Source organism: Oryzias latipes, chromosome 13 (assembly GCF_002234675.1).
Source record: "Oryzias latipes chromosome 13, ASM223467v1".
In the NCBI taxonomy this organism is placed as follows: Eukaryota; Metazoa; Chordata; class Actinopteri; order Beloniformes; family Adrianichthyidae; genus Oryzias; species Oryzias latipes.
This window is the reverse complement of record NC_019871.2, coordinates 2973603-2998981: the sequence shown is the minus strand read 5'-3', so window position 1 is coordinate 2998981 and position 25379 is coordinate 2973603. Positions and strand designations below refer to the sequence as shown.

Below are 25379 nucleotides of genomic sequence, written 5' to 3'. Positions count from 1 at the left end.
AATTTGACGGTCATGAGATCAGAACTAACTTCACTGTGAAGCCCAGAAAAGAACTAATAGGGCAAAGTGGCAGCATCTGGATACAAATACACTAAAAATATGGAACTTTCTTGTTCCAATTTTTATTATTATTATTAATATTATTTATTTTTCATTCAAGACATGAATTTTTTTGCATTTTGATTGAGTCTCGTGTTTATCGTTCTTATAGAATCAGAAAACTCCTGAACAAATTATATATATTAATATTATGGGTAGTTATTTTGTTTTCTTATTAAAATATGTGAACATTTTGCAACTTTTTGTATTGATTCCCTATTTATAATAAACAGTACAACTTCAAAACCCCTTTCTAATTTTAAGCACTGTGTCATGAACGGACTCCATAAACATCCTAAAAATAAAAAAAAGTTTTTGTTTTTTTTTCCACTTTGAAACATTTTTTAAATCACAAAGACTCAAATTTAATTTTCGCGGCTGAATAAATTAGAGTTACCCGCGAGTCCGTGATATAAGCGCGTAAAGATAATGAGGAATACTTTGAAAATGTTTCTTCACATGAGATCTCTTTCATCGACAGGGCAGAACGTTAGATTCTGGAGAAATCTCTGTGTGCCAGGGACCATAACAAAACACTTTCAGCAATACTTATCTCTGGGGATGAACACACAGCGCTGTTCTCTCTGCAGGTCAGCAACGTTCTATCGTGGGGGGAAAAACAGCCATGTTGAAAAAAGGTTCAATAGAACCTGCATTCCAGAAGAAACAAAAGTTTAGAGAAACTTGAAACAGGCCTACTCACTAACCGTTTTTCATCCACTTTCATTGTGACGTCATTCCTGTGATCTTGTGTACTCTCTGGCCTTTGTTGTTTGGTCTCTTTTTAATCTGTACAGTGTCCTTGAGTGACCTTAAAGTAACTGTATCGTCATTAATATTATTATTATTATTATTATAATCATTAGTCAAACTCCAGCTGTTGAATGAACCAGCCTGCAGGTCTTTCCCCTTTAGAAAATGTACCCAACTAAAGACGAGCGGGATATTAGGCCAAAATGGGACATGGAAACTGCAGGAAGAGAACCGGAAGACATCTGAAGCGGGGGGTCACCATGGCAACCGTACCCTCTGTTGAACAGCCCAGAGATCTGCAGCATGCATCACATTTAAGTCGGCTTTAAAGACACACGGCGATCATCTTTGGATCATTTTTCAAAGTGTTCCCAGTGGTCTTTTTTAATTCAGATTATGCTGTTCTTAGGACATAGTTTCTGCAGAGCAGCAGTAGTTCATCAGAAATTCACCTCTGAGTTGTAGTTGGGACCACTGGCATGAAGCAGCCCTGCCCCCCCTCCCCATCACCTCTAACATGAGAGCACCCCCAAGAGCTCCCCTGCCTGCTTACAGCCCCTCATCCTAAAGGCCCTGTCACACAGCTACTACATTTTGTGCACATCACACGGATTAAAATTGGTCATACATGAACAAACGCGGACAAATTGAGAAAAAGTTGTGGTTTTTACGTGAAATTTTCACAGATGTATCACGAAGGAACCACAGAAGTAAGAATAAACCACGCAAAGAACACGTAAACCAACGTCGAACATGAACCATGCGTGATTATGCGCTATTTACATGCAATTCATAAGTGATTTATGCCTCAATTATGTAAATGGAATGTGAGATGTGTGCCGCATATGCAATATAAAAGTTATACATCGGTGGTACACGCATGAAAAATCAGTTACACATATGTGGAACGGTCGTAGAAAGACACAAATGTGAACATGCGTCTTGCAAAAATCAGGCACAGTTGCATAGGAGTTACGTTATAATTGCGTATAAAATACGTGTGAACTACGTAGTTCTAAACCGACCAAAACGTTTGAACAGCTCAAAACCAAATTCACGTAGAGACCCGTCGGCCGAAACCCTTCGACAGACATCTGTGCACATCGACGCATGACGAACGCAAGAAACTCGTAAGAATCACGCATTTATTGCAAAAGATCTGTCATACATACGTGGAAAATGCTTATAATGTACGTAGTGGCTGTGTGACACGGCCTTAACATTATCGGAGTTAACTTAGGCGTTCAGTTTAGATCCAGACTCCAGCTCAGACGAGGAACACAAAGGCGTTCATGGATCTATTCGTCTGCAGATGGAGGCATCAGAATGGAGCGGAGCAGGAAGCTCGTGGCCCCGCCCAACATATTTTCTGTCACAAATACGATCCTTTTGAAACGGCATTTTACCATCTGCTCCTGATTCACAACAATTTGAATAAAGAAATACTCAGAAATGTAATTTTTAAGCTTAATTTTCTTCATAAATATCCTCCCATCATGAGAAAAATGCCACAAAAACATGTTAAAAAAAACCCACAATTTTCATCTGAGTGGGCGGGACTTTAAATCCTGTTCATTTTGATCCTTTTCTAATGAAAAAAGTCCAAAGATTGGACAAACATCTGCACTTTTCATGGATCTGGAGCTGCTGAACTCACATACAGGCTTTCCTTCTGTCTGGACCGCGTGTTGCGTAATGACAGTTGCGGCTAAGAGTACGTTTGGTGACAGCATCAATGACTAACCAGCCCTAGGAAGAGAAGTCAGAAATAGAAGTCTGGGTGGAGTTTGAGGAGGATGTCAGCGAGGCGGGGGTGAAGTCATATGGACATGATGGTCAGTGAGGAGGCTGAAACTTTGATGAAACTCGCGTCTCATTTTCTGTCAAACTTTGGGCGAGATGAACTTTTGACCGTCGAGTTAGCAGCAGATCATGAAGTTAAGGAGCATCAGGATCTGAAACACATTCCTGGTGATTGCGTAACGGTCGCACAACCCTGACTCCTGGAGTTACTCTTATCCGACGTGATGTCAGATATCCAGGTGATCCCGATCACCTGACGTGCAGGTGTGTCTGTCAACAGTTATGCTGACTTCAGTGTCTGACTTTGGCTCACTTTTAGATTAACCAGTACATTCCTCATATAAAGACCCATTTAGTTTCATTGCTAAATGGAAAAGAAGGCTCATCTGCGTTGTTCCTGCTTAGTCGAGTTTCAGCTGAAAACAGCCTGAAAACTCTGGAGGAAGGAAATAAGGGAGGGACCAGTGAAACTGAGGAAATGACTGAACACCTGAATGGACTTAGACTTACTCACATGTGTGATTACGGGGTGTTGATTGTAAGACATGAATAGCAGAAGGGACGAGCTACCACACCCAGCTGTTCTCCAAAAGGATAACAATTGTGTTTTTAAAGCCTTCAAACTTTCCTCTGCTTCCACCAAACCAAGGAAGAAAAAGGAAGGAAGGAAACGAGGAGTTTGTTGAGACGTTTGCAAACGGCTGTAGTCAACGGAGCAGAAATGTGAAGCCAAACCTGTCCGTCTGTCTGGAGACGACAGAGGAGGATTTACACTTTAAAGATCCATCCCAAAAACAAACCTTCAGCTATTTCAAAGTTTCAGTGTTTGGCTCCATCAACCGATTCCCGCTTCCTGCTCGCTTTGGTTTTTCTCCTTTCTTTTGTCTTTTATGAAACTTGAAGCTGTTTTACGTTCATATGAAGAAAGAGGGAGAACCCCTTCAGAACCACGAAAGCTAAAAACTTTAGCACATTTTTTTGTTAGATCATATAAACTCTCGGTAAACCTTCACTTAAATTTGGCTTTAAAAGGTTCAAAGTGATTTTTATGTAACTAAGGTTTAATTTTCAGAGATATTTTAGACTACTTCTGTATTTATAATGAGTTTCTATATAAAACATTTAAGAGTTTTGTGTGAATTAAATCCTAAAGACATGTTAAGCTAGACTAGAATTCAGTGTTCTGTCTGACTGGATTATTTTTGACCTTTCGAGAGTTTTTTGTTGTATTTATTTGGTAGTTTTAGCCATTTTTTTGTTTTTTCCACCAAAGACTTCTAAATGTAAGTAAGCCTTAGTCACATGCACCCATGCGGGTCAACCCCCTACATGGGGCAGCATCCTAAAAGGAGCACAGGTGCGTCTTGCAGTTCTCTTGAGGCTCGTACGGCCACCTCAAGGGATGTCACGAAAATGGAACGTACCATTCTCATGCATGAGGTAAATGTATCATCATCAGGACAGTGGAAGTCACACGCACTTTTGATTTATGGGTGATGCTGTCATACGGTGTCCTTACGCCACAGGTGTGAGTGCTGACGCCTTACTGACCGCCCGAATGCTGCACACACGAGGTGTGTCCATAAGGTGTCCACACGAACTACATTCCGATTGTCAAATTTCCTCAATTCTAACAGTCAGGCTCTAGCTGGGATCATGCACTTATCACGCAAACAGCACTAATAGGTTACTAGCGCAGTGCGAAACGCCCGCGTCTCACTTACTTCACCCTAATGTGCTGTAGAAGTGTTCACTACGACCTTTCGCCTGCAGCCCATAGAAATGTTTGTTCACGAACATTTTTGCTCTACAGCCTCACCGAGCGGTCTGACTTTGCTAAACTTTGCTTACTCTGCATAGGTTTGCCTATTTTTCGCCCACAGACAGCCCGCAAATAAAGATCTATCTCTGTCTGTCTGTGTCTCTCTCTCTCTCCCTCCCCTACCTACGGGCAATCATGACTTTGCTAATTTACCATCTACGATTCTTCCCATGAAGCGCATCCAGACACAAACTGTTTCCTCACACGGGTGAAAAGTTCGACACATACAACGTGACAAACACATACCGAGCCCAGAAATCTTGTCAAAATAAAAGACAAATACTGGGTCAGAAAAGTACCACATAAAATAAACAGACTTTGGTGGTTGTTCGCTAGTTTCTTCTTTTAACTCCTTTTCTTGATTAATTGAGGATCTTACCGTATCACATTTTACTGACTTCTTCTTTTGGACTTTCCTACAGCACCACTAGCACAAAATAAAACAAACCTCGATGGAAGGACACATCAAACAACAAAATGTGTCGGTTACAACAATTTAACTAAACAACTTTACCAACACTGTGAATTTTAGCTTCCATCAAGTGGCTTTACTACTTTTACTACTTATATTAGACTTTTAAATGTTGGTTATTCCTTAATTACCCTTTAATTGCCCTTTAGCTTTAGCTTTAGTTTAAGCCAGGCATGTCCAAAGTCTGGCCTGTGTAACATTTCACATGAAGCCAGCTTTAATATTGATGAAAAAATTTATTGTTATCGCAGTCTCAAGCCTTGCAATACACATATGGCAAAAAAATTGAGAAAATTATAATATATGGTTCCCTTAAATGTGCTAAAACAATTTTATGGCAGCTTAAAGTACAGTGATCCCTCGCTATAACGCAGTTTACTTTTCACGGTTTCGCTACTTCGCGGATTTGCATCGTGCATTGTGTTCTGCATTCTGATTGGCTAAAAAGTCACTCCGCCTCTTCCCTACCTGTGCGTCAATAACGTTGCAGTTTAATATGTACACGTACGTAAAACAGCTTGCCAAATTTACATTACTTGTGTGCAAATTCTCTAGCAATTTCGAGTTTCTCTAAAACCCATAGAAAAAATGGAAACGGTGTTTTAAGTTTTTTTGCTATTTGTTCATGCATCACAATTTATATCGTCATTGCAATATTGATCATTAATATCGCAAATAGGGAGTTTTGCTCATATTGTTCAGCCCTAATGAAAAGTTTATTTCTGATATTTAACTATGAAATTCACAGTAATGTTGGTCAAATGTATATAGATGTATATACATTTATTCCTGTTCTATGTAACGGCATAGACTGCCATCCCCGACTCATCTATTTACCGTTCTTAGCACTGTTGTCACTTTAACCATCTCATTGCTCTTTGCACTAAAAGATTGCCGTTATTCTTCTTATTCTAATTGTTATAAGCTACTGGCACTTAGGGGCGAGAGGAAAGTAATTGCATCTGTGCTGTATGTCATGTGTATGCAGCATATTTGACAATAAAGCTGACTTTGACCTTTGAAAAAGGATCCCGTTGCAGTAAAATGTTCAATTGCATTTAACGTTATTAAAAGGGTTCAAAGGATCCAGGCCTTCACACATTTTCACCTCACAAAATCTGTCCGTCTTTGCAAAAAGTTTGGACACTTGTAGTTTGAGCTCTGAGCGAGTACGGATGGAGATTCTGCAGGAGGGGCTCATAGAAAAACAAGTTTGGCTTTCAAACTGTGGTCTTTGAAGTAGCCCCGGACAACCCCCTTGAATCCTTCAGCGGGCCTCAACACAATGAAGTTTCTGTGCAGCCAAGAATTTCTGCAGACAGTTGGTGACTAAGGAGTTGCCGTGGGATTTTCTTGGCCTGCCGACCTGCTTGCTGGCTCTCACTCCAGCATCTGCGCTGCAAAAGCAGCCAGGAAACAAGTGCATTCAGGTGCAGCACGCTGGCCCTCCTGCAGGTTATAGCTAGTCTTTTGGTAAAGAATGGATTTTGTTTTGTAACTCCCGCTCTTGTTTTCATCATTTCAAATCTGACTTGCGTTGTGGAGGAGAAACGGCTTCCTGAAGCCTCGTCTTTCTGATAAGCAGAGACAGCGGCGTTGACGTCTGCAGGAAGCGTCTGCAGTCTAAGCAGAAGGAAGAGATGGAGCAGAGGCCTGCAGGACGTTTGGGTCACGGCTGACCTCCGTGGGCCAGCGGCTCTTGACAGAGATAAGTCTGAGGCTGTTTTTGTGGAGAAGGCCTCGCCGGGAGGAGCAGCGAGGAATGCGACCCTGCAAAGGGGCCAGACTGAGGCTTGGCGAGTCCGTGTCACAGTTCACGGAGAGCGCGAGAGATCCAGCTGCAGACCACGGCGGCCTTGAAGGAGACATCGCATACTCCCGTCAAAATAGTACACCTTAAAATGAGTGTTTTGTTTGGAACAACAGCTGCAGCATGACCTTAAACTACGCTCTGATTATTGGAAAGTGACGTTTCTCAATCTGCTCCCGAACACAAAGAGTGAAAGAAGACGGAAAAAAAAAAACTTCAACTATTTAAACAGAAAGTTGAAGCCAAAACCCAAACAAAAATATTAACTTTGGTCTTTAATGGAGCCGTTTAAAAAAAAAAAAAAAAATTATAACCCATTTGGACACAACCTACATGCCCTAAATTCCGTTCAAAGAGATTTTGAATAGTGTTTCACCTTTGTTTTTGTTCAAATTCTTCGACTATGGAGCCAGCTATCAGTCTTTCCAAAAATTTTTGCTTTTAAATGACTAGAATCCACTTAAAATACCCCCCCCCCACCCTTTAACTTCATTGGATCTTAATTTTTACACTTTCCGGGATCAAACTCTGCAGATATTTCAGAGTTTTTAGTAAATGTAAATACATTTTTACAAGTTAAAAATTGTGAAACTTCAAATGCTTTTATTATGAAAGGATTTCAAAAAAAATGAACGTTTGTCTTTTAGCTGATGTATGCTAATAATGTTAGTATTTACTTTTATTTGTAGTCTTTTTCTAACCTAAATTCTCTCCTGCTCAGCATTTAGCCAAAGAATTCACATTCCTCAGTTAAAAGCTGAATTCTCTACGCCGTTTCACAGTTTTTCTTCTGTAGTCTCTTGACTTGTCAAAATGCAAATTGTCATTTCTAGAAAAACACTATAAGGTGTTTACATTTTTCCCTGACCATGCAGATTCTTTTTAATGTGAGAAGGATGTTCTCTTAGTGGAGGACGTTAGTCATAGAGAACATCATTGACCTTCATGTGGGCGGAGATACAGAAATGTTTTTTCAATCTAAGCCAAAACCTTTTTACAGAAGACAAAGTAAACATTGTGAACATTATTCTTCAAACCTAGATATTATTTTCAGTTTTGATATAGAAAAATGAACAGCTCACTTTTTCTACAGTCATGAATGAGGAAGAAGTAAATCAGAAAAATAGACGTGTTGTTGTTTTTTTTTAAATTCTGGTTTAAGTTTGGTTACAGTTTTGACCATTGACTAAATATGAACTAGATTGAGTCTGGAACTGGATTTATCAGGTTAAATATTAGCCAAACTTTCACGTCTGGACTGTATATGAGAACTGGACTGAGTGACTCCTCCCCCCTGGCGTTCCAAACAGGAAGTGGCGCCAAGAAGGCAAAATCCCATAGAGTTTTATAGAAAGGATCTGCTGTTACTCACTCATTCTATGGGTCAGAAGACTATTTCTTGCTCCAACACCTTTTTTTCTCACATCTTCTTGATAATCCTAATTTTTTTCATGATATTTTTTCTGTAGTTCAGTTATTCACGTTATGAACTGTCCAATCAGAAGCCTCAATAAAAGTAGGTGGAGCCTACTGGCCCCCACATCCAAAAGCTTTTGACAGATTTTGTGTTGACTGCTTTTAAATGGTAGGGGTGTGGCCTTCCAACACGCTCACTCCTGATAAAAAGCGACTGTTGTTGTAATATTGGGCTATATCAAAAGAATAGAACTGAATTGATTGGTGAAAGTGGTTGTCATGGGAATACTGACTCGGATCAATCTCTGCTTACTGACGACGTTTGGCTCCAGCGTGGCGGCGAAAAACTGGCGACTGAATTGACTTCACCTGCTTGGAGCCAGAAGTAAACGTTCTTTCATGGGTGACGTCGCCCTGACTTGGTTGAAAGGCGACATTAAGTTATAAAAGTTGAAGTTTCTGTGAGAACTTCCAGTTCTAGTTCTCGCATACAGACATGGGTTTAGGCTGTTGCCTGCGTGCCTGTCTGCCTGCCTGCCTGCCTGCCTGCCTGCCTGCCTGCCTGCCTGCCTGCCTACCTGTCTGCCTGCCTGCTTGCCTGCCTGCCTGCCTGTCTGCCTGCCTGCCTGCCTACCTGTCTGCCTGCCTGTCTGTCTGCCTGATCTGCTGCCTCTGATTCACACATTAGTCAGGAGGTGAAACTGTCCATTGCAATCAGCTGCCTGCTTTTTTTCCCTTCAGTTGTCACTCTGCAGATGATGAAGTAAATGTGGCCTGTTTAGACATGACCGGTATTTCAGTTATGATCATGTTAAGTGCCTGAAGGAGGTGACACAGAAGAGAGCTGCCATTTATAGGAGGTGTGGTGGAGCACTTTAATTTGAAGTTAGAAGCACTTTTTTTCTGTCTAAGTTTGTGTTGGATGTTAGTTTTTTCTTGTGAAAGAGGCACATTTTCCTGCTAACGGTGGCTGTTTTCTTTCGTAGGAGTGGATTCGAGCTGCCGGCCCAACCATGAGCTCCCAGGGAAGTTTCAGCACCAACTTCCTGTGTGAGTTTCCACGATCCCTCCACTCGTTTTTTCACAACATGGAGTCATGATAGCTAAGCGATCATTCATTCTCCTGCTTATGTGGTTCCAGTCCAGAGCATGAACGATGACCTGAACGCCTCGCTGGCTACAGCAGATGAGTTATCCAAGGAATTTAGCTCCATGATGAAGGAGGCCTCCTCATCCCCCTCTTCCTCCAACAACAACAACATCAAAAACACAACTTCTGGCTCTCAGGTGCACACTCAGCACTCGGGCTTTTGTGTTTGCGTCTTTGCTTAACCTTTGGCATGTAACCCGAGGTATTCCGTGATAGAAGGTGCTTCTGGCTTAGAGTCACAGAGCAGAATCCAGATGCCAAACATGAGAAAAGTGAAATTGAAGCTCTGTGGCTGTCTAATTGTTTAAATTGTGACGGATGCTGCTTTCGTGTGAAAGTGATACTGTTTCCTGCTTTGACTGATGTCAATCAACGTCATGGAATCAGAAGCTCTGTCTCATCCCCTCAGCTGTCTCTGACGCATCGGTCCACAGACCGGTGTCCGTTTTCACTGAATCAGAGTCGCTTTATTGTCATTGTGCAGAAACAGCGGCATTCAGCAGCAACTCCTTTGTGCAAAATGAATGTGAGAACAAGATATCTAGGGCTGAGACCGCTCTGGGACAGGATCTGTCTCCTAGTCTATTTGTTCTTGTTCCTGCACCACCTCCCAGAGGGCAACAGGTTGAGGAGGGGATGTTCAGGGTGGAAGGTGTCTCTGGTGATGTTTCTGGCTTTGCTGAGGCAGCGGGAGCGGTAGATGTGGACGGAGAGCAGCCGATGATCTTCTCTGCTGTCCTTACAACCCTCAGTTCCTCTGCCTCAGTGCAGCCGGTGCACCCGCCCCCCTGTGGCGGCGCAGGCCAGCAGACTCTCAATGCTGGCGCGGTAGAGGGTCACCAGCCGTTCGGAGCTCAGGTTCTCCCTTCTTAGTGCCCTCAGAAAGTGTAGCCGCTTTTTTTTACCACTCTTCTCAGGGTCTGCTGTGGTGTGAACTGAAGCTTCATTGTTCTTTATTCATACCATCAACGGCCGAAAAATAATTTTGATTCAAAAATGCTTCTAGATCAGGTGAGAAGCTTGCTCACCTGCAGAGATGTCAGAGTAGAGTCGCTGCTCCTCCACATCCAGAGGAGATAGTTGAGGAAGCTCGGACATCCGGTCCGGATGCCTCCCTGTAAAGGTGCTCTGGTCATGGCCCACTGGGGTGGAGGCATCGGTGAAGAACCAGGAACTACTTCTCTCTCTCTCTCTGCTGATCTGGGAACGCCCCAGGGTCATACCAGAGGAGGAAGTAACCTGGGAGAGGGAAGTCTGGGCATCTTTGCTTAGACTGCTGCCCTCGACCTGTATGAGCAGAATAAGATGGATGGATGTGATGAAGACACAATCTCTCTAAAGTTGCCTTCAGGAAAAGCTCTGAAACTCTCCTTCTACACAGATCGACGTGGAAGTTCTGTTGACTTGATTGCAGCTCAAACCTTAGCTCATCGTGATCTTGAAGGCTCGACCTCCAAAGTTTTGTCAGATCAATCCTTCGATATTCCCCCCATGTGTCTGCATGTGCCCCCTCCCTACCCAGTTGTACTTTAAGCTCTCTCCATTTTACTCATTTTCAAAAGTCCAATCAGAGTTTTGCTCAACTGTCTTCAAAGATGAAGGATTTTTAAGTTATGCTGCTTTACTGACGGATGCCGTAGATTCCTTTCACTGTTCGTCAAAGTTTGCACTTTAGGGCCTCTAAAACAGTTTGGAAAAAGATGAAGATTTAAAAAAGGTGCTGAAATGGAAGAAACCAAGAGGGGAAACCTCCCAGGTCCAAACTTCAACCCGTCATTGTCTGGATTTTGGTTTCTGCACCCTGTGAGGTAATCTGCAAACAGGTCAGGAATGCAGGCGGAGGCGTCACGGTCCAATTCCCCTGACCTTTGCCTCTGAAGCAACGCTTTTGCAACATGCGTCTGCAAACATCTGATTTAAAGCATAACGGACGTTAGTTCTCAGTGATAGTCACGCTGACTGTGGACGTTGGATTTCCTGATAAGACCCCAAAGGTCTTTTTCTATCTGTAATCAGTAGAACCCCCCCCCCCCCCTCACACACACACACCTAAAAAAAAAAAGCTCTAAACAGAATGAAGCTTGACGATGAAACGTTTTGCCTGCAGCCATTTTTTATAGTACATGCATGTCTTATTCAGAATAAAAGACAACAAGAAAATCCAGTTTCCTTGAAGCCACAAGCCAGACATTGCTCACAACAGTATCTCTAAAGGATTTGTCCTAGTGCCTAAACCTGTTGCTGGTTTTAAACTTTACACACCTAAATCCCTCCTGATCCTTAGTTTGGACTGATTTTTGGAACCTTTCAAATCCTTTGTAAGATGTCATTGAATGTTTTGAAATGAAGCTCTTCCTCTGGTCTTTTTTTGATTTAAAGCCTTAAAGACAAACTTAAATCGATGAAATGGAATGTAAATATGATTTAAGTGTCTTCTGTAAAACAATTGGATCAAGTAGCCCTGCCCCTGCGTTTGCAGATTCATACTGGCTAGACGCTGAACCAGATGACCAACATGAGTCAGACAAAAATACCCGGAAAACTGAAAAGTGGCCTTTATCCATCACTAAAGTGGATTCAGAGTCCCAGCATCTTTTAAGCTTTATGCTTTCATGAAGCTGCTGCTTTTGGGTTGAAATTCATCCACGTTATGTTTCATCATCTGGATTGTTTTAATGAAAAGCTACACATCAGATGTCCATTTTTAAATGTCAATATGCAAAAACGAAATCTTAAGAAAGTAAAAAGACTTGTATTTCAAGAAATATTGTCTTATCTGTCGTGCAAGAAACATAATCAATAATAATCAAGAAAGTTTTCCAATAGCAAAATAATCATAGTTTAAAGACGGGGGCCTTTTTGGGTGTCCCTAAGATGTTCTTGTGGCATTTTTCAGATGATGGAGGACATATAATAAGAGAATTGAGCTCCAACTAGCATTTCTGTGTATTTCTTTATTTAAATTGATGTGAATCAGGAGCAGATGGAAAAAATCTGGTTCAAAAAAGAGCTTTTTGTGGCGTAGAACTAATGCTGGGCGGGCTACAAGCTCCCTGCTCTGCTCCATTCTGATCCATCTTTGTAGGCCGTTTGTAGAATGATTTTAGATTTTGGCTAAAAACAGCATCATCAAAATTAAAAGTCCACTGAGGATGATCAGAGTGGAACTTTAAGATCTTTGAGACTGTTTCATTCAGGTTTTAATATTTGAATTGAGATTATCTTGTGATTCACAAATCTCTATTTTGCTTAAATTTAGTTGAGTCGAACTATTAGTATTAATTCTGTTGAATTTGTTTGGTTCAGGCCACTTTATCAAATTTTAGTCTGGTTTTTTGGATTTTGCTCCTTTTAATTCTCATCACATCAATCTAATTTTTCCACTTAGTTCGATTGAATTCAAATTTCAAATTAGTGATTTGGAGTCTCGCTAAAAAGCAGATCGATAAAACCAAGCAACGAGTCAACAGTCTTTATAGAGAGGCCATAGAGGCAAACACTTCATCCACGCATTTTGTTAAATGATCCTCTGCAGCTGGAAGACTGTGGAGAGAAGAACTCTGCTAAATGGATGAGACTTCAACAGACTTGGTCTCAATAAGATGGTCATGTTTGTGTCTTTTTCCAAAACTGTCCTGAAAAGCTGGTCTCTATTTTTTAAGCCCCAAGACTCGACTGCTTGAGACGACGTTAGAATCCTTCCAGTTGATCCAAAATGTAGCTGCCGCACTTCTGCCGGCAAAAAATCCCTCTTTTCTCTAAACTCAGACTAAAATAGGCTTTCAAAGTTGCCCCAACGTAAAGCCCTTGTGTTTTTTTAAGAGATCTTGAGACCTATCAGTCCTTGTTCTTGGAGTGCTGCTTCGCATCACACTGAAAGCTCTTTTTGACATTTGATAAACTTTACTTCTTTCAGGCTCAAGCTTAAGACTTTCTTTTGCTGCACAGCTTATCATTAAGTCTCTGGTTTCATGCATAGTTGCTTTAACATACACTTTGATGTGATCTTTTCACACCTGAGTCAGTGAACAAACACTGACTTTGACAGGCTGCAACAATGTGAAGCGCTGTGATCACTGACCTAAATCCCACAGGTCAACATAACGCTCCGCCAATTCCTCATATGTAACAGAATTGTCTTTCTTCAGTCCAGCTCTACGATCTCCAAAGACTATCTCCAGTCGTCTGGGACTTCCAGCCTCTCCAGCACTTCAAGATCATCTGGAAGCGGCACCAATGGCAGCTCCAGTTCCAAGGCCATGTCCTCCTCAAGTTTGCCATATTTCTACAGCACAGACTCCAGCAAATCGAGCAGCAGAAACATGCCAACTTCCCAGGCCTTGTCCCAGAGCCCGCACTCTTCCCCAAAGACGGAAAAGCGGGGAATCGCTCCAATCCCTCGATTCAGTTCTGACAGCTACCTGTACAGCTCTCAGAACGCCAACCCGCCGACTTCCACCCAGCTGCCCAGTTCTCCTTCCTTATATGACAGAAGCCCTCAAACTTTCAATGCCTACAGCGACAGAGGTCCCTCCCCCAACGTAAGAGCTGGTTCTATGGACAGAATCCCACACAACTCCCAGAATGCCTCCAACCTGCTGAACCCCTATGAGGGCGGCCACATTGGACGCAGGTCACCTCGAAGCGACAACAATCCTTCCCCTTTGGCCTTCAGTCCTCCAGCAGCCAGCACACTTCCTCGCAATTTCAATCCTTTCAGGCAGTCTGGTAAGATGGTTTCTATCTAGCAGTAAATACATCACAAAAATTGGGGGAAGTGCTCGATGAGGTGTCCATTATCAGAAATTATTGGACGATGCGGTGATGGTTCACGTCTCTGCGTCGTCCAATAATTTCTGATGGTGGACACCTCGTGGGGCACTGTCTCTGACTAAATGGACACCCTGCAGCGAATCAGGATTTAGTATCCACTCAGACCATGGTATGATCTGGAAATAACATGTATGATCTTTTGCATTTTTAATAAACGAGGGCGCTTTCACACCAAGTTAGCCCAGAGAATTCACATTCACTGGAAAAAGAAATCGACAAAAGTGGTTTTAGTTGTGCAGCTTACACATGAGCGATCGAACTGTCTGGAAACACATTTAACGGCTCCTCACAAAACCAGTAAAGAGTAAAGCCTTGGTCACATGCGCCTGTACAAGGTATGGGTCCACAGAGCGGTCTACAACCTTGATATTTGGTACGGACTACCTGCGTACAGGTTTGTCCATATTTCACCTGCATACAGCCTTATCCACTCATGAAGGCATTTGTGACTAAAGCTTTAATCCTATTAGTCGTCTGACTACACCAAGTTTGCTCAGGAGTCATTTTATGAGCGTTTTATCAATTGCGCTGTGAGTGTTTTTGGTTGCTAGAATCCACCCAGTAAGGCTGTTTGAGCGCTGAGGATTTGATCGTCAATTATCCACCAGACCACTCTTTGTGCACAACGTCTATGCTAATAACGTTTATTTATTCATGCGTTTCATAGACATGAACCGCTGTTCAGTTTTCACTGTAACGATTCGTTTTGACAACGATTTGATTCATATCACGATTTGTGGTTGGCGATGCGATTCATCGTCAATATCTGTTCATTTTGAACGATTCTATTCACGATCCAGGACGTCTTTAGTCAAAACCGTGTGACTCAGTGAGAAATACCTGGTACTGAACAGAGCAGGTGAAGTTTTCCAGATTTCTTGGATTTCTTCAAGATAATCAAGTGTAAATGAAATATGTGTCCAAACAAACAAGTAAACAAGAATGAATGTCAAATCCAGTCACATTTATTTTCCTAAAGTTCAGCCCACTGTTGTTTAAATTATTATTAGAACATTCTAGCACGCTGTATGGTCACATGACTTTGCTAAATTCATAGTGTTTCTACACATTGGACTGTAACGATGGATGATCATTTTCACAGTTGTGTTTTCTGTTTTCATGTTTTTTACGATATAGTAAAATAAACCTACCATGTCTTAATCTATAAGGCATTTTCCACCATCAATTATAACCAATTTATTTCCTTTTGTAATTATGTTATAATGGTAAAGGTCGATTCGATGAACAACTTGCCTCAGACAGATCAATCTGGTCGGATCGCAGGAACATAAATTGGTTCATCAATAAGTTGATTGATTGCCACACCCTTAGTTTCCACTGATGTTTATTCTAACCTTAAAAACAAAACAAAAAACCTGGAACCTGATTGGAAGTTTGTTAATTTTGAACAACTAATCACTGGAGTGAGTGGGGGCTTGTGTTTTAAAAAAGTCACCCAGCTGTCACCTGTGGGACTGTCTTGACTCCTGTTACTTTTGTTTATTAACCCTTGTGCTATCCTAGGGACTTTGACGTTGGGTGTTGGGTCATCTAGACCCACTAGACAGTGCGCTGAACCTGTTTTCTTCAATGTTTTGTGATCTTCACTGGTGTCCATGGATTACCTGAAATCTTTCCACTTTTATCCACCTTTGTCATGGTAGGGAGAACACGTCAATGATTATCTTGACCCCTTAGGATAGCACAAGGGTTAAGTGACTTCAAAGTTAAACGGATGGAAATACTTTTTTGTGTATTTTTACTTTGGTTAAACCTCAACTTTCAAACCGACCAGAGTTTGTTTGTTTGTTTGTTTGTTTGTTTGTTTCAGAATTCAAATGAGTGTTCACACTCGCCAAATGCAGTAAACTGTCCAAGCAAACAAACTCTGGTTTGGACCAGTTAAGAGCGTAAGCGCCCTTTTTTAGTTAGATAAACCTTTGTTTCATTTATTACTTGTGTTCACTTGTCTTTTTTGGCTTCTATCTCCATCTAAGATGAGGTTGTGCAACGGAAAAAGAACCCTGGCAAGTGGAGTGAGACAGATCTGGACACGTCCTACGACAGAAAACCCCACCACACCTATGACAGTTGGTTGATTTATGCTACCATCCTGTTTGGTTCCCTAAACTTCAGCTTGTCAAAATCCGTGTCTGACTGCAACATTCTCGTGTTCTTTAATGTCACCCAGAGACGGAGTTTCTGCGGCCGGCTGTGCCTAAAGGCAACTGGCGGGAATCCAACCTGGATGGCCCTTCTCCGTCTATGATCCCCAAACAGGTGAGCGACATCATAAATGAAGAGCCGTTCCTGTTGCAGTTTGCTGCAGCTTCCAGGAAAACCCCACAAATCTGTCAGCAGACCCCGTCTCAGAGAGATGGGAACACAGCTTGTATGCAGATAACACACCTTTCTCTAGAACTGTTGATGCAACAATAATTCACTTTGCCTTTACTTCCTCATCGGTAATTCGGTTTGTTTTGACTGTGAGACATAGCTTCTTTTCATACTAATCCTTTACTGTAATTGATCTGTCTTTTCCGTGGAAGGATTCCCTCTTGTTTCTGTTTGATTTTTTTTTTTTTTCACAGGTTCAGTTTGGGTGACTTCCAAAACTGTTGGTTTAAACACGTTTTTAAGTTTGCTTCACCGATTCCTTTGCTGCTTTCTTTAATTGAGATGAGTTCATGTTATTGTGCTCAAAGAAGAAGGTTCGCAATTAAGGACTGCTTCTGCTCCACAGCATTATACTCCCACTGCCGTGCTTCATTGTGAAATCTGTGTTTCATCTCATCAGTAAAGGCCGTGTCACACAGCCACTACGTACATTTTGTGCATTTTCCCAAAAACTCTGAAATGCATCATTATTGGGATATTTTGGGCTAGTTTATTTTATTTTTTTTTGGAAAGCAAATACCACAGGGGATGTTGGCATAACACTAAGACATCCATCCATTCAGTCATTCATTATCTCCACCCTCCATTGTCCTGATTGTAGTCGCATGATTCGTTTTGCAGCTGTTTGGAGGCAGCTTGACCCATACGCTCATCTTTTTATGGTGTTTTCCTGCCTGATGACTCCTGCGTTTGGAGTTCTCCCTGGTTCCAGCTCAGGAACAGTTCTGTCACTCAAAGAAATGAAACATTAGATTTAAATAAAAAAGTATCGTCAACCAGTCCCACAAAACAATTTTGTTTAAATTTGAGACAGACTGAATGACGAAAATTCAACATACTATTTTGAATAAGTGCTACATTACACAGTTATGGAAAGTTTACATAGTGCTATTATGTAAAATTCACTCAACATTCTTGCATTCTCGTGTTATTTATTAACTGTTATGTTGAATTTATTCATCTTTGTTGAATTAACTTATTACGTTAAATGTATTAACAGTTATGTTGAATTGACTCATTCCTCATAAAGGAATATCTTAAAGGAATATCATTATTGCATGACATTTATTATGTTTTATTTATAATCAATGGTGTCGATTTTTTTAGTTCTGTTAAATTTATGAATCATGTTGAGTTTTTGAAACACCTTTTTGTTCCATTTACTAAAATCCCTTCAGTTTAACAATACTAAATTTAATTTTAATCATGTTGTAGGACTTCAATAAGCACAACTTTAGTCATTTGACAAATTTGAGGCCATGTAAACACATGTAAACAACAAAATAATACAAAATACCAAAGTGCATTGGTGAGGTGTTAGAAAACAATTAACAATCAGAAATCCAAAGCATTATGCTTTAGGAACTTTGTGAACTTTCCTTTACTCATATAGTTTCCCTTTGAGGACCTGTAACTTGGGTGACAGTTTCTGTCCATCCCTGCAGCCTGACATGGTTTGATTCAGGTAAAACTCTTAACCTAAACTTTTTCTTTTTTTTTCTTTTCCATGATCCCCCCCCGCCCAAAGCCCCAGCAGGTGTCTTATGGTTCCCTGAACCGGCCCACTCGAAGATCGGTTCCTCCAGATGTGCCCTCCTCCGCCCAACCTCCTTACATGCCCCAGCCCATCTCCTCCCGCATTTCTATCCCCCCCAATGTCAATTTGTCCCGACAAAACAAGCCCATTCCTCTCTCAGTTATCTTGCGCCTCCAAAATCCCCGCTTTGGAGCAATGAGAACCCATCACCCCCGAGCTGTGGGAGGAGAAGGAGACAGGGGGACCCATCAGGCGGCTCCGCCCCAACAGAGGGAGTATGTCCGCCAACCTCCTGTGCCGGTGGAGCAGCAGGTGCCGGATCTGAAGCAGACGGCTGCATACAGCGATGGTAAAGCTCGTTTGACAACCGTTAGCATTTATTTATGACGCCGATAATCTGCTTTTCAGGGTGAAAACCTGAGTTATGGAACAAAGACACACCTGGATGGCTTTTATTTTTCCTTTAAATGTTTGCAGTGCTGAATTCCAGGGACGTGGATGCAGAGTTGGAGCGTCAGGAATATCAACCCACTCCTGGAAACGTGGAGAATCCCTCCATCCCAGGAGACGGTGGAGAGGTGGGGCTTCCGGCGCCTCCTGTTCCTCGGCCCCTCAGCCCCACCAGACTGCAGCCAGTGGTGGCCCCGGAGGCCCAGGTCGACGAGATCCCCGACCGGGAGGAGCTGCTCCGCATCAGAGCTGAGATTCCCCGAGCGCTGAAGAGGCGTGGGGCCGTGGAGCTGTCCGAGCCCCCGACGGAGATCTCCATGAACCAGCCCAACCAGTACAAGAACCTCATCAACAAGCTCTTCCGCAAGAGGGGTCGCCGCCACAAAGGGGAGCAGGGCAGTGACGGCAGCAGCTCCTCCGATGACGAGGGCGGGTCTTCTGTTCCCACCCCCACACCTGCAGTGAGAACTGCCCCTGTGACCCCCACGCTGGCTCCACAGGAGGCCAAAGTAAGAGAACCCGCTCCGAAGAAGGCCAGAGATTAGCAGCTGTACTGAAGTAAAAAGCATAACATGACTAACAGAAAATACTTTTACTATAATGAATTTTTACTTGTAATTGGTAAAATAATTTGCCACAACACAAAATAAGCAACTTATGATAAGGAAGAAGTCGAAAACGTCTCAATATTTTTGTCGTAACCTTCTAACTACCAGCAATGCAAATGAGACACATTTCTAAACCTGAATATCTCCAAACCACTGGAGGCTACTGAATGAACTCCTGCAGAGAACGTTTAGGGCCTTTCAATTACACCAAAAATGAAGGGGCGGGGCCATCATAATCTACGTTTTTAATGGTTTTAAAAGAATATTTGACTGGACAAATTGCCTCCGGTAGTCAGGAGACTAAAACAAGTGATAGTTTTATTTAAAACTTTACTAATGTCAAGTCTTTTACAAAATATGATCATTGAAGATTGCATAAAATTAGACAAACGTACTTGTTAGGATTTAACGTTTTTGGCGCTGCAGGAGTTTGATGAAGCATCAGATCATGTGCAGCTAAAAATGCAGGTGATTATGTATTTTTTTTTTTCACTTTTACTTGTCTCTTTAGAACTACCGCACTATTCTGCGCCGGCCCGGACGCAAAAGCTCAGGGAAGCGGGCTCGCCTCAGCCCGCTTGTCCTGCTGCTGGATGGAGCGTTGGTTGGAGAGCTGGAGACGGTGCAGAAGGCTGTGCAGGAGGTAAACGCAACAACGAGGACACCAAACCTCAGGATCTTCTGCGCTTTTGAAATGTACTATGGGCAACAAAAAGGCAGGATCCTGCTTTGCACTATTAAAGGAACATTTGCCTTGTGTGGCCTCCAGCGCCCCTCAGACCTGTTTTTGTGGGGAGAAAACGGAGGAGAAATGGATTTACTTGCTGTTGCTGTACTTTCATTCTCATGCCGGTTATTCATTTTATTTCTAAAAGTCTAAACCATTTGAAGTGATCAGCTGTTATTTATCGACATATTTTATCTGGTTTTGTACAAGTTCTGGTCGTTTCGTTTAAGAGAAGAAAAAAACTTTCATAGCAACTGGCAAAAACCACATTAGATGGCAAAATCAACTTATTTTTTTATTTTGTGATTGCTCATGTTGTAACTTTCATGCACATTATTAGACACAAAATGGATGTTTCACGAAGAGACTGGAAATATTTGTAATACTTAACTTTCTGTATGCTGATCCTGCTGCTCATCTCATCCTGGCCTCGTCTTTTCCTGCAGCTTCTATTTTACAGGCAGCAATAGGAGATGCTCACTGCAAAAAGAGAGTAAAAATAAGTTAAGAACACTCGTCTAAAGAAGAAAACCCCTAGAAAGAAGGAACATGATCTGTCCATGCAGCAAGTATTTATATTTTACTAGAAATCGGATTAGAAGACGTCAAAATGTAGAAACACTGAGGTCCATAAAAGCATTCAAAATGAGAAAAAGAAGCTAAAAAAGCTAATTGTTAGATAAAATTGTAGGACATTTTGATTAAAGTAAAAAAAGAAATGAGTGCAATAAGTACAAATGACTCATTGTAGAACAAAATATGGACAAAAATGAGGATTTCCAAACTGAAAGCCGTTTTTTAAACTTTAAATTAAAATCCATCAATTTGAGTCTTAAATCAAGCTTTTCTATTTTTTTTAGTTTGGAGCTAAAAGATTTGGCCTTCTTTTAATGATAATATCATTATTTCCATGTCCTAGCTCTTAATGAGACAAAAACACTTCTCTGTGCTGATTTCAGAGAAAAGCTTGGAAAGGGGCGGAGCAAAAACGACTTAAAATCACTTCCTGGAAAAGTATCTTGAATGTCTGAAAAAAGGGGTTTTGAATCAAACCGTTGCCGTGGAAGAACTTTGCTTTCAGCTCTAACTCTGTTCAACCGTCCTCCACAGATGACCGATCCCAGCCAGCCCAACGATGAAGGCATCACGGGGCTGCATAACGCCATCTGCGGGGGGCACTACAACGTGGTGGACTTCCTGGTTCGCATTGGGGCCAACGTCAGCGCCCCGGACAGTCATGGCTGGTAAAGACCCACTCATCCTTTGGCTGCTTCTGAATCCACCTCGTCTGCTCTGATGTCATGGCGCCGTAACCTTCCCGTGTACCGCAGGACTCCTCTGCACTGCGCCGCCTCCTGCAACGACCTCCACCTGTGTGAGTTCTTGGTGAGGAACGGAGCCGCCGTCATGGCCGTGACGGAGCGCGACAACGCCACCGCCGCGCAGAAGTGCGACCCGTACACTGTGGGGTTCGAGGAGTGCGAGAGCTTCCTGAAAGGTGAGGTGGCTCCTCCCACACACTCGTTCACGCCCTGTTTTACGGTCGCAAAGGAGTGAGGGACGATGCTTCACATCTCTGATGCGTCACCCTCTGGAATGTACAGCAAGACGTGCTTGAAGAAACACCTGCTCAAAGAACACATTTATGAAAACACTGCGAGACACAAACCAGAATCAGGAATCAACGTCAGAAATATTATTTGAACCAAACTGAATGCAATGTTCCTTCATGTATCGCAGGAGTTTTGTTCTAAAAAATAGCCAATGATAGTTGAAATCTTGTTTATCTCTCATTAAAGTCTAAAAGTCCAAAACTTCATAGAAAAATAAGTCCAGACTTATAGAATGAAAACAAAGATCTGATCGCGATCAAAGATTTATGTAAATTTGGCAAACTGAAATTATTCTGTACTGGAGCTTGATTGATAATGGCCTACAGCCAATCACTATGCAGAACACATGCAAAACTGCATTTAAGAAAAAAGTGTTAAAGACGTTGAGACCGTGAAGGTTGAGCCCCGTTACAGCGATGGATAACTGTGCCTTGACCTTTTATCATAGGGATCAGTGGAAAAGTTTTCCCTTTTGAAATCCGCCTCCAGTGGTCATTTGTGGAACTGCAGTGTTTGGTTACTCTGGTGTGGGCTTTGAAGGGCCTATAGCTTGCAAAATGAGCGTTTTAGTGTTTCATAACATTCCTTCCTCACGGAAAACAACCCCAAAGCGGTATTTTGATCCCGCATTTATGAGCATTCCTCTAAACACCTGCTCCTTGAGCGCCAGCCCCTTCAAACCCACGAAAATGAGTAGGTCCTCACATTGTGACATCACAAAGTGAGGAACCGCCCTCTTCAGGAAGAGTCTGCGCTGCCAGCCCCGCCCCCAGGCTAACACACACACCCACTTTCTCCATAGAGCTAGCGGTGATCGGCCTTCTTTTTCTTTGGACAATGACCATCTTTGCAAAAGTTCGGATGTTGTTTGTTTTCGTGGGCGAAACGCACAACCGCTGCTGAGGCCGACTCTAGGTTGACTTCATGAAATGGGCGACACGCACGTGAAAAGAAAGGCGGGGCGTCCGGTTAAGAGAATAAGCTCCCAAAAGAAAGTCATATTCTATTTTAAAAAATTAGTCCTTTAGTGTTTGATCATATACATGGATATAGTTTACTCTCAAAAGGCTTCAGTAAGGAAGGATATGGGCCATTTAAGAGCTTATACAAGTGGTCTAGTTTGGTTTCAAAAGTAAAAACCTTTTTTTTCCCTCCCGTTTCGAGTTGTTGTTCTTAAAAACAGACAAATGTGTAGATTTTCTTGAAAAAAACTAAACACGTATTTGTCTTTTTTTAAAGGTGTTGTTGACATTAAATTGTTTTAAATTATTTATTTTAATAAAAAATAAATGAAAAACAGCTGAGATTTATTAGTCCAATTAAGTTTCCAACATCTTCAACATCAGCTTTCTTTCTCAATTGTGCGTTTTTTTTATTCTCTGTAAACAAACAGAGGGCAGAATTTGAATGCAAATTTTGATGTGCAAAAATGCAACTTACAACACAAAACAATGATTAACTTCAGAAAGAAAAGAGTTTACACCTTTTAGCCTGAAAGTTTGGTTTGAGAATAATTGATTTGCTTCCTGTCTCCTGGCTGCCAGGTGTGGAGGAGGCCATGGGGGTGGAGAACAGTGGGGTGCTCTACGCCCTGTGGAGCTATCCTGCTCAGGCGGCCGATGAGCTGAGCTTCAAGGAGGGAGACATGGTGACCATCCTGCACAAACCCGAGGGCTCTGACTGGTGGTGGGCTTCGCTGTGCGGCAGGGAGGGCTTTGTTCCCAACAACTACTTTGGGGTAAGACATCAAAGCGGCGGAACATCACAGACGTTCTGGAGACGGCAGCGGTTCTCCCTCTGTGCAGAAGTGCACTTCTTAGCTGCGGATGAATTCCAACTTCAGAAGTAACATAAATGCAAAACTGCAGCAAGAAGAACAAAGTCCAGGGTTCAAAATAGAGGTGTGTGCAGTTAAAACTGCATTCAGGTTTTAATCAAGCGGTTCTTCTTTCCTTCTTCTGCCAACTAAAACCTGAACAGGAAACGGTTTGTGGTTGTTAGAAAGGTCGGCATAGATGATTGCTAAGGCTATAGGCGTTCCAAAAAGGGGCGGGGCGAAGAGTAGTACACATGAAAACACAACAAATCTGCAGCATTTTAAACAGGAGTAAGTGAAGACGCACTAGTTAGCCCTTTAACACCAGAGCTTTAGCACCAGTATTTACATTTTTTCAACTAACTTTTCGACCGTTTATGCAATTCCCGGAATTGGAAGCAGCAGATTTTTTTTAATTTGTGTAAACTTTTCACTACACAATAAAAAAAAAATTCCCCAGCTTCAGAATCCGTTGATTTATTGCGTAAATGGTTGAAGAGTTACGATATTTCAAAGAACGTCGACACTGGAGCTAAAGCTCAGGTGTTAAAAGTTTAAACTGGCCAGGAGTCTGCTGAAAAACCAGGTGAGTGTGAGTGTCCCTCCTGTTTGTCACGAATAACGAGTAGACCGGTGTGAAAGTCGAGTGAATCACTTTATTGAGCAAACAGATGAGAGTTGAAAGCCTCTTGTAATAATAATAATGATGCATTGGATTTAGCTGCGCTTTTCCAGACGCTCAAAGCGCTTACAGTCCATTAATCATTCGCCCCTCATTCATACTTGGTGACGGTAAGCTACGATATTAATTGCTCACCATTGATATGGTAATTGCCCCATTACCATTGCTTGCTTGTTCATTCCCCCCGAGAATCAGTCCATGGAATCCTGCATGGCAATCCTTCACCTTACCAACCGAGCTACCGAGCCGCCTTGTGTTGGACATATTTTACTTACTGTTACACACTAGGTGTGTATTTAAATAAACCCTTTTTATAATTAAGGCTAAACTTTATTCATCTTACTTATATTTGCAACAGTTTTTTGTTGGACCCGATGGTTTTCAAACAAGCTTCAACCCGGAAGTCACCAAACTTTCCTTTGTGTCTTTATTGAAACACGGACAAAAACAGATTTTGAGTTGAATTCATGAGAATACAATGACTTTTCTTTTTCTTTTTCAGCTTTTCCCAAAGGTTCGACCCAAATCTCTCTGTTAGGATGATGGGAAACTGAAGTACGGCTGCAATGATATTTGAATTGACTCTGAAAGAGGAAAGTTTGATATTCATGTGGCCTTTTTGGACAAGGTCACATCGTTTTCCCAGATGTCCCGGCTCTGCAGGGAACTGCACAAGTTAAAGCCGCAATTCTACCTTTAGACTGTTTTCAGATCATTCCTCAATGGTTTTTGACTAGTTTGTGATTGGTTTGGGACTATTGTGTGACTGGTGTGTGATTGGATTGTGACTGAATTGTGACTGGATTGGGACTGTTGTGTGACTGGTGTATGACTGTTGTGTGACTGGTGTAGGACTGTTGTGGGGCAGATTTGGGACTGGTGTGTGAGTGGTTTGTGATTGTATGAATGTACAGTCAGGGTGACTGTCAACAATTCCACACAAACAAATTGCCCTGTAATTATTGGAGCTTTTCCTTTTCTGTATGTTTGTGCACAGATGTTTCCAGCAGACACTAGTTTTGCATATATTAGCTCAAGCTAACCACAGCTACTAAGAGTTACATTAAAACAGAGCATCATCTGCATAACTTTATTGCAAAAAGTGATTTTACAGTTTGTGTGGTTCCTCTTCCTTTAGTGTTATTTTTTTTAGGAGAAAGGCACAAGTGTTTAGCTTGTTTCTGATTGTTCGTGGGTTTTGTAATCATCCTAAGGAGGAACTTTCTGTTACAGAAGTTTGTTTTTGTTGGATGTGCGTTTGTAAAAATACAGATGGTTATGTTGGGTGTTTTTTTTTTTTCCTCCTTTGCTGCTCTTAACTGCTGCACATTAACCTTTGTTTGAGGGTGTCACAGTGTTGATATACCTAATAAATAATTGGAAATTAAACA

The 25379-nt window shown here is 41.9% G+C and overlaps 1 protein-coding gene across 4 annotated transcripts in view; it reads left to right on the top strand.

Moving 5' to 3' along the window:
• Positions 1-25379, top strand: part of ppp1r13l (protein phosphatase 1 regulatory subunit 13 like) — a 27102-nt gene extending 1723 nt beyond the window's left edge. The window contains exons 2-14 of one of the 4 annotated variants that reach the window (XM_011482204.3): positions 6663-6668; positions 9162-9225; positions 9317-9462; positions 13474-14053; positions 16156-16248; positions 16350-16438; positions 18084-18441; positions 18570-19051; positions 19662-19793; positions 20988-21121; positions 21209-21375; positions 23035-23228; positions 24491-25379. In XM_011482204.3, the coding sequence (XP_011480506.1) occupies positions 9189-9225; positions 9317-9462; positions 13474-14053; positions 16156-16248; positions 16350-16438; positions 18084-18441; positions 18570-19051; positions 19662-19793; positions 20988-21121; positions 21209-21375; positions 23035-23228; positions 24491-24526 (2448 nt within the window). In that variant the 5' untranslated portion in view covers positions 6663-6668; positions 9162-9188 and the 3' untranslated portion in view covers positions 24527-25379. Of the gene's footprint in view, positions 1-2767; positions 2920-6662; positions 6669-6693; positions 6839-9161; positions 9226-9316; positions 9463-13473; positions 14054-16155; positions 16249-16349; positions 16439-18083; positions 18442-18569; positions 19052-19661; positions 19794-20987; positions 21122-21208; positions 21376-23034; positions 23229-24490 lie in introns of those variants that run through there. The other 3 variants (XM_020708025.2, XM_011482206.3, XM_004075476.4) reach the window with 3 other exon arrangements.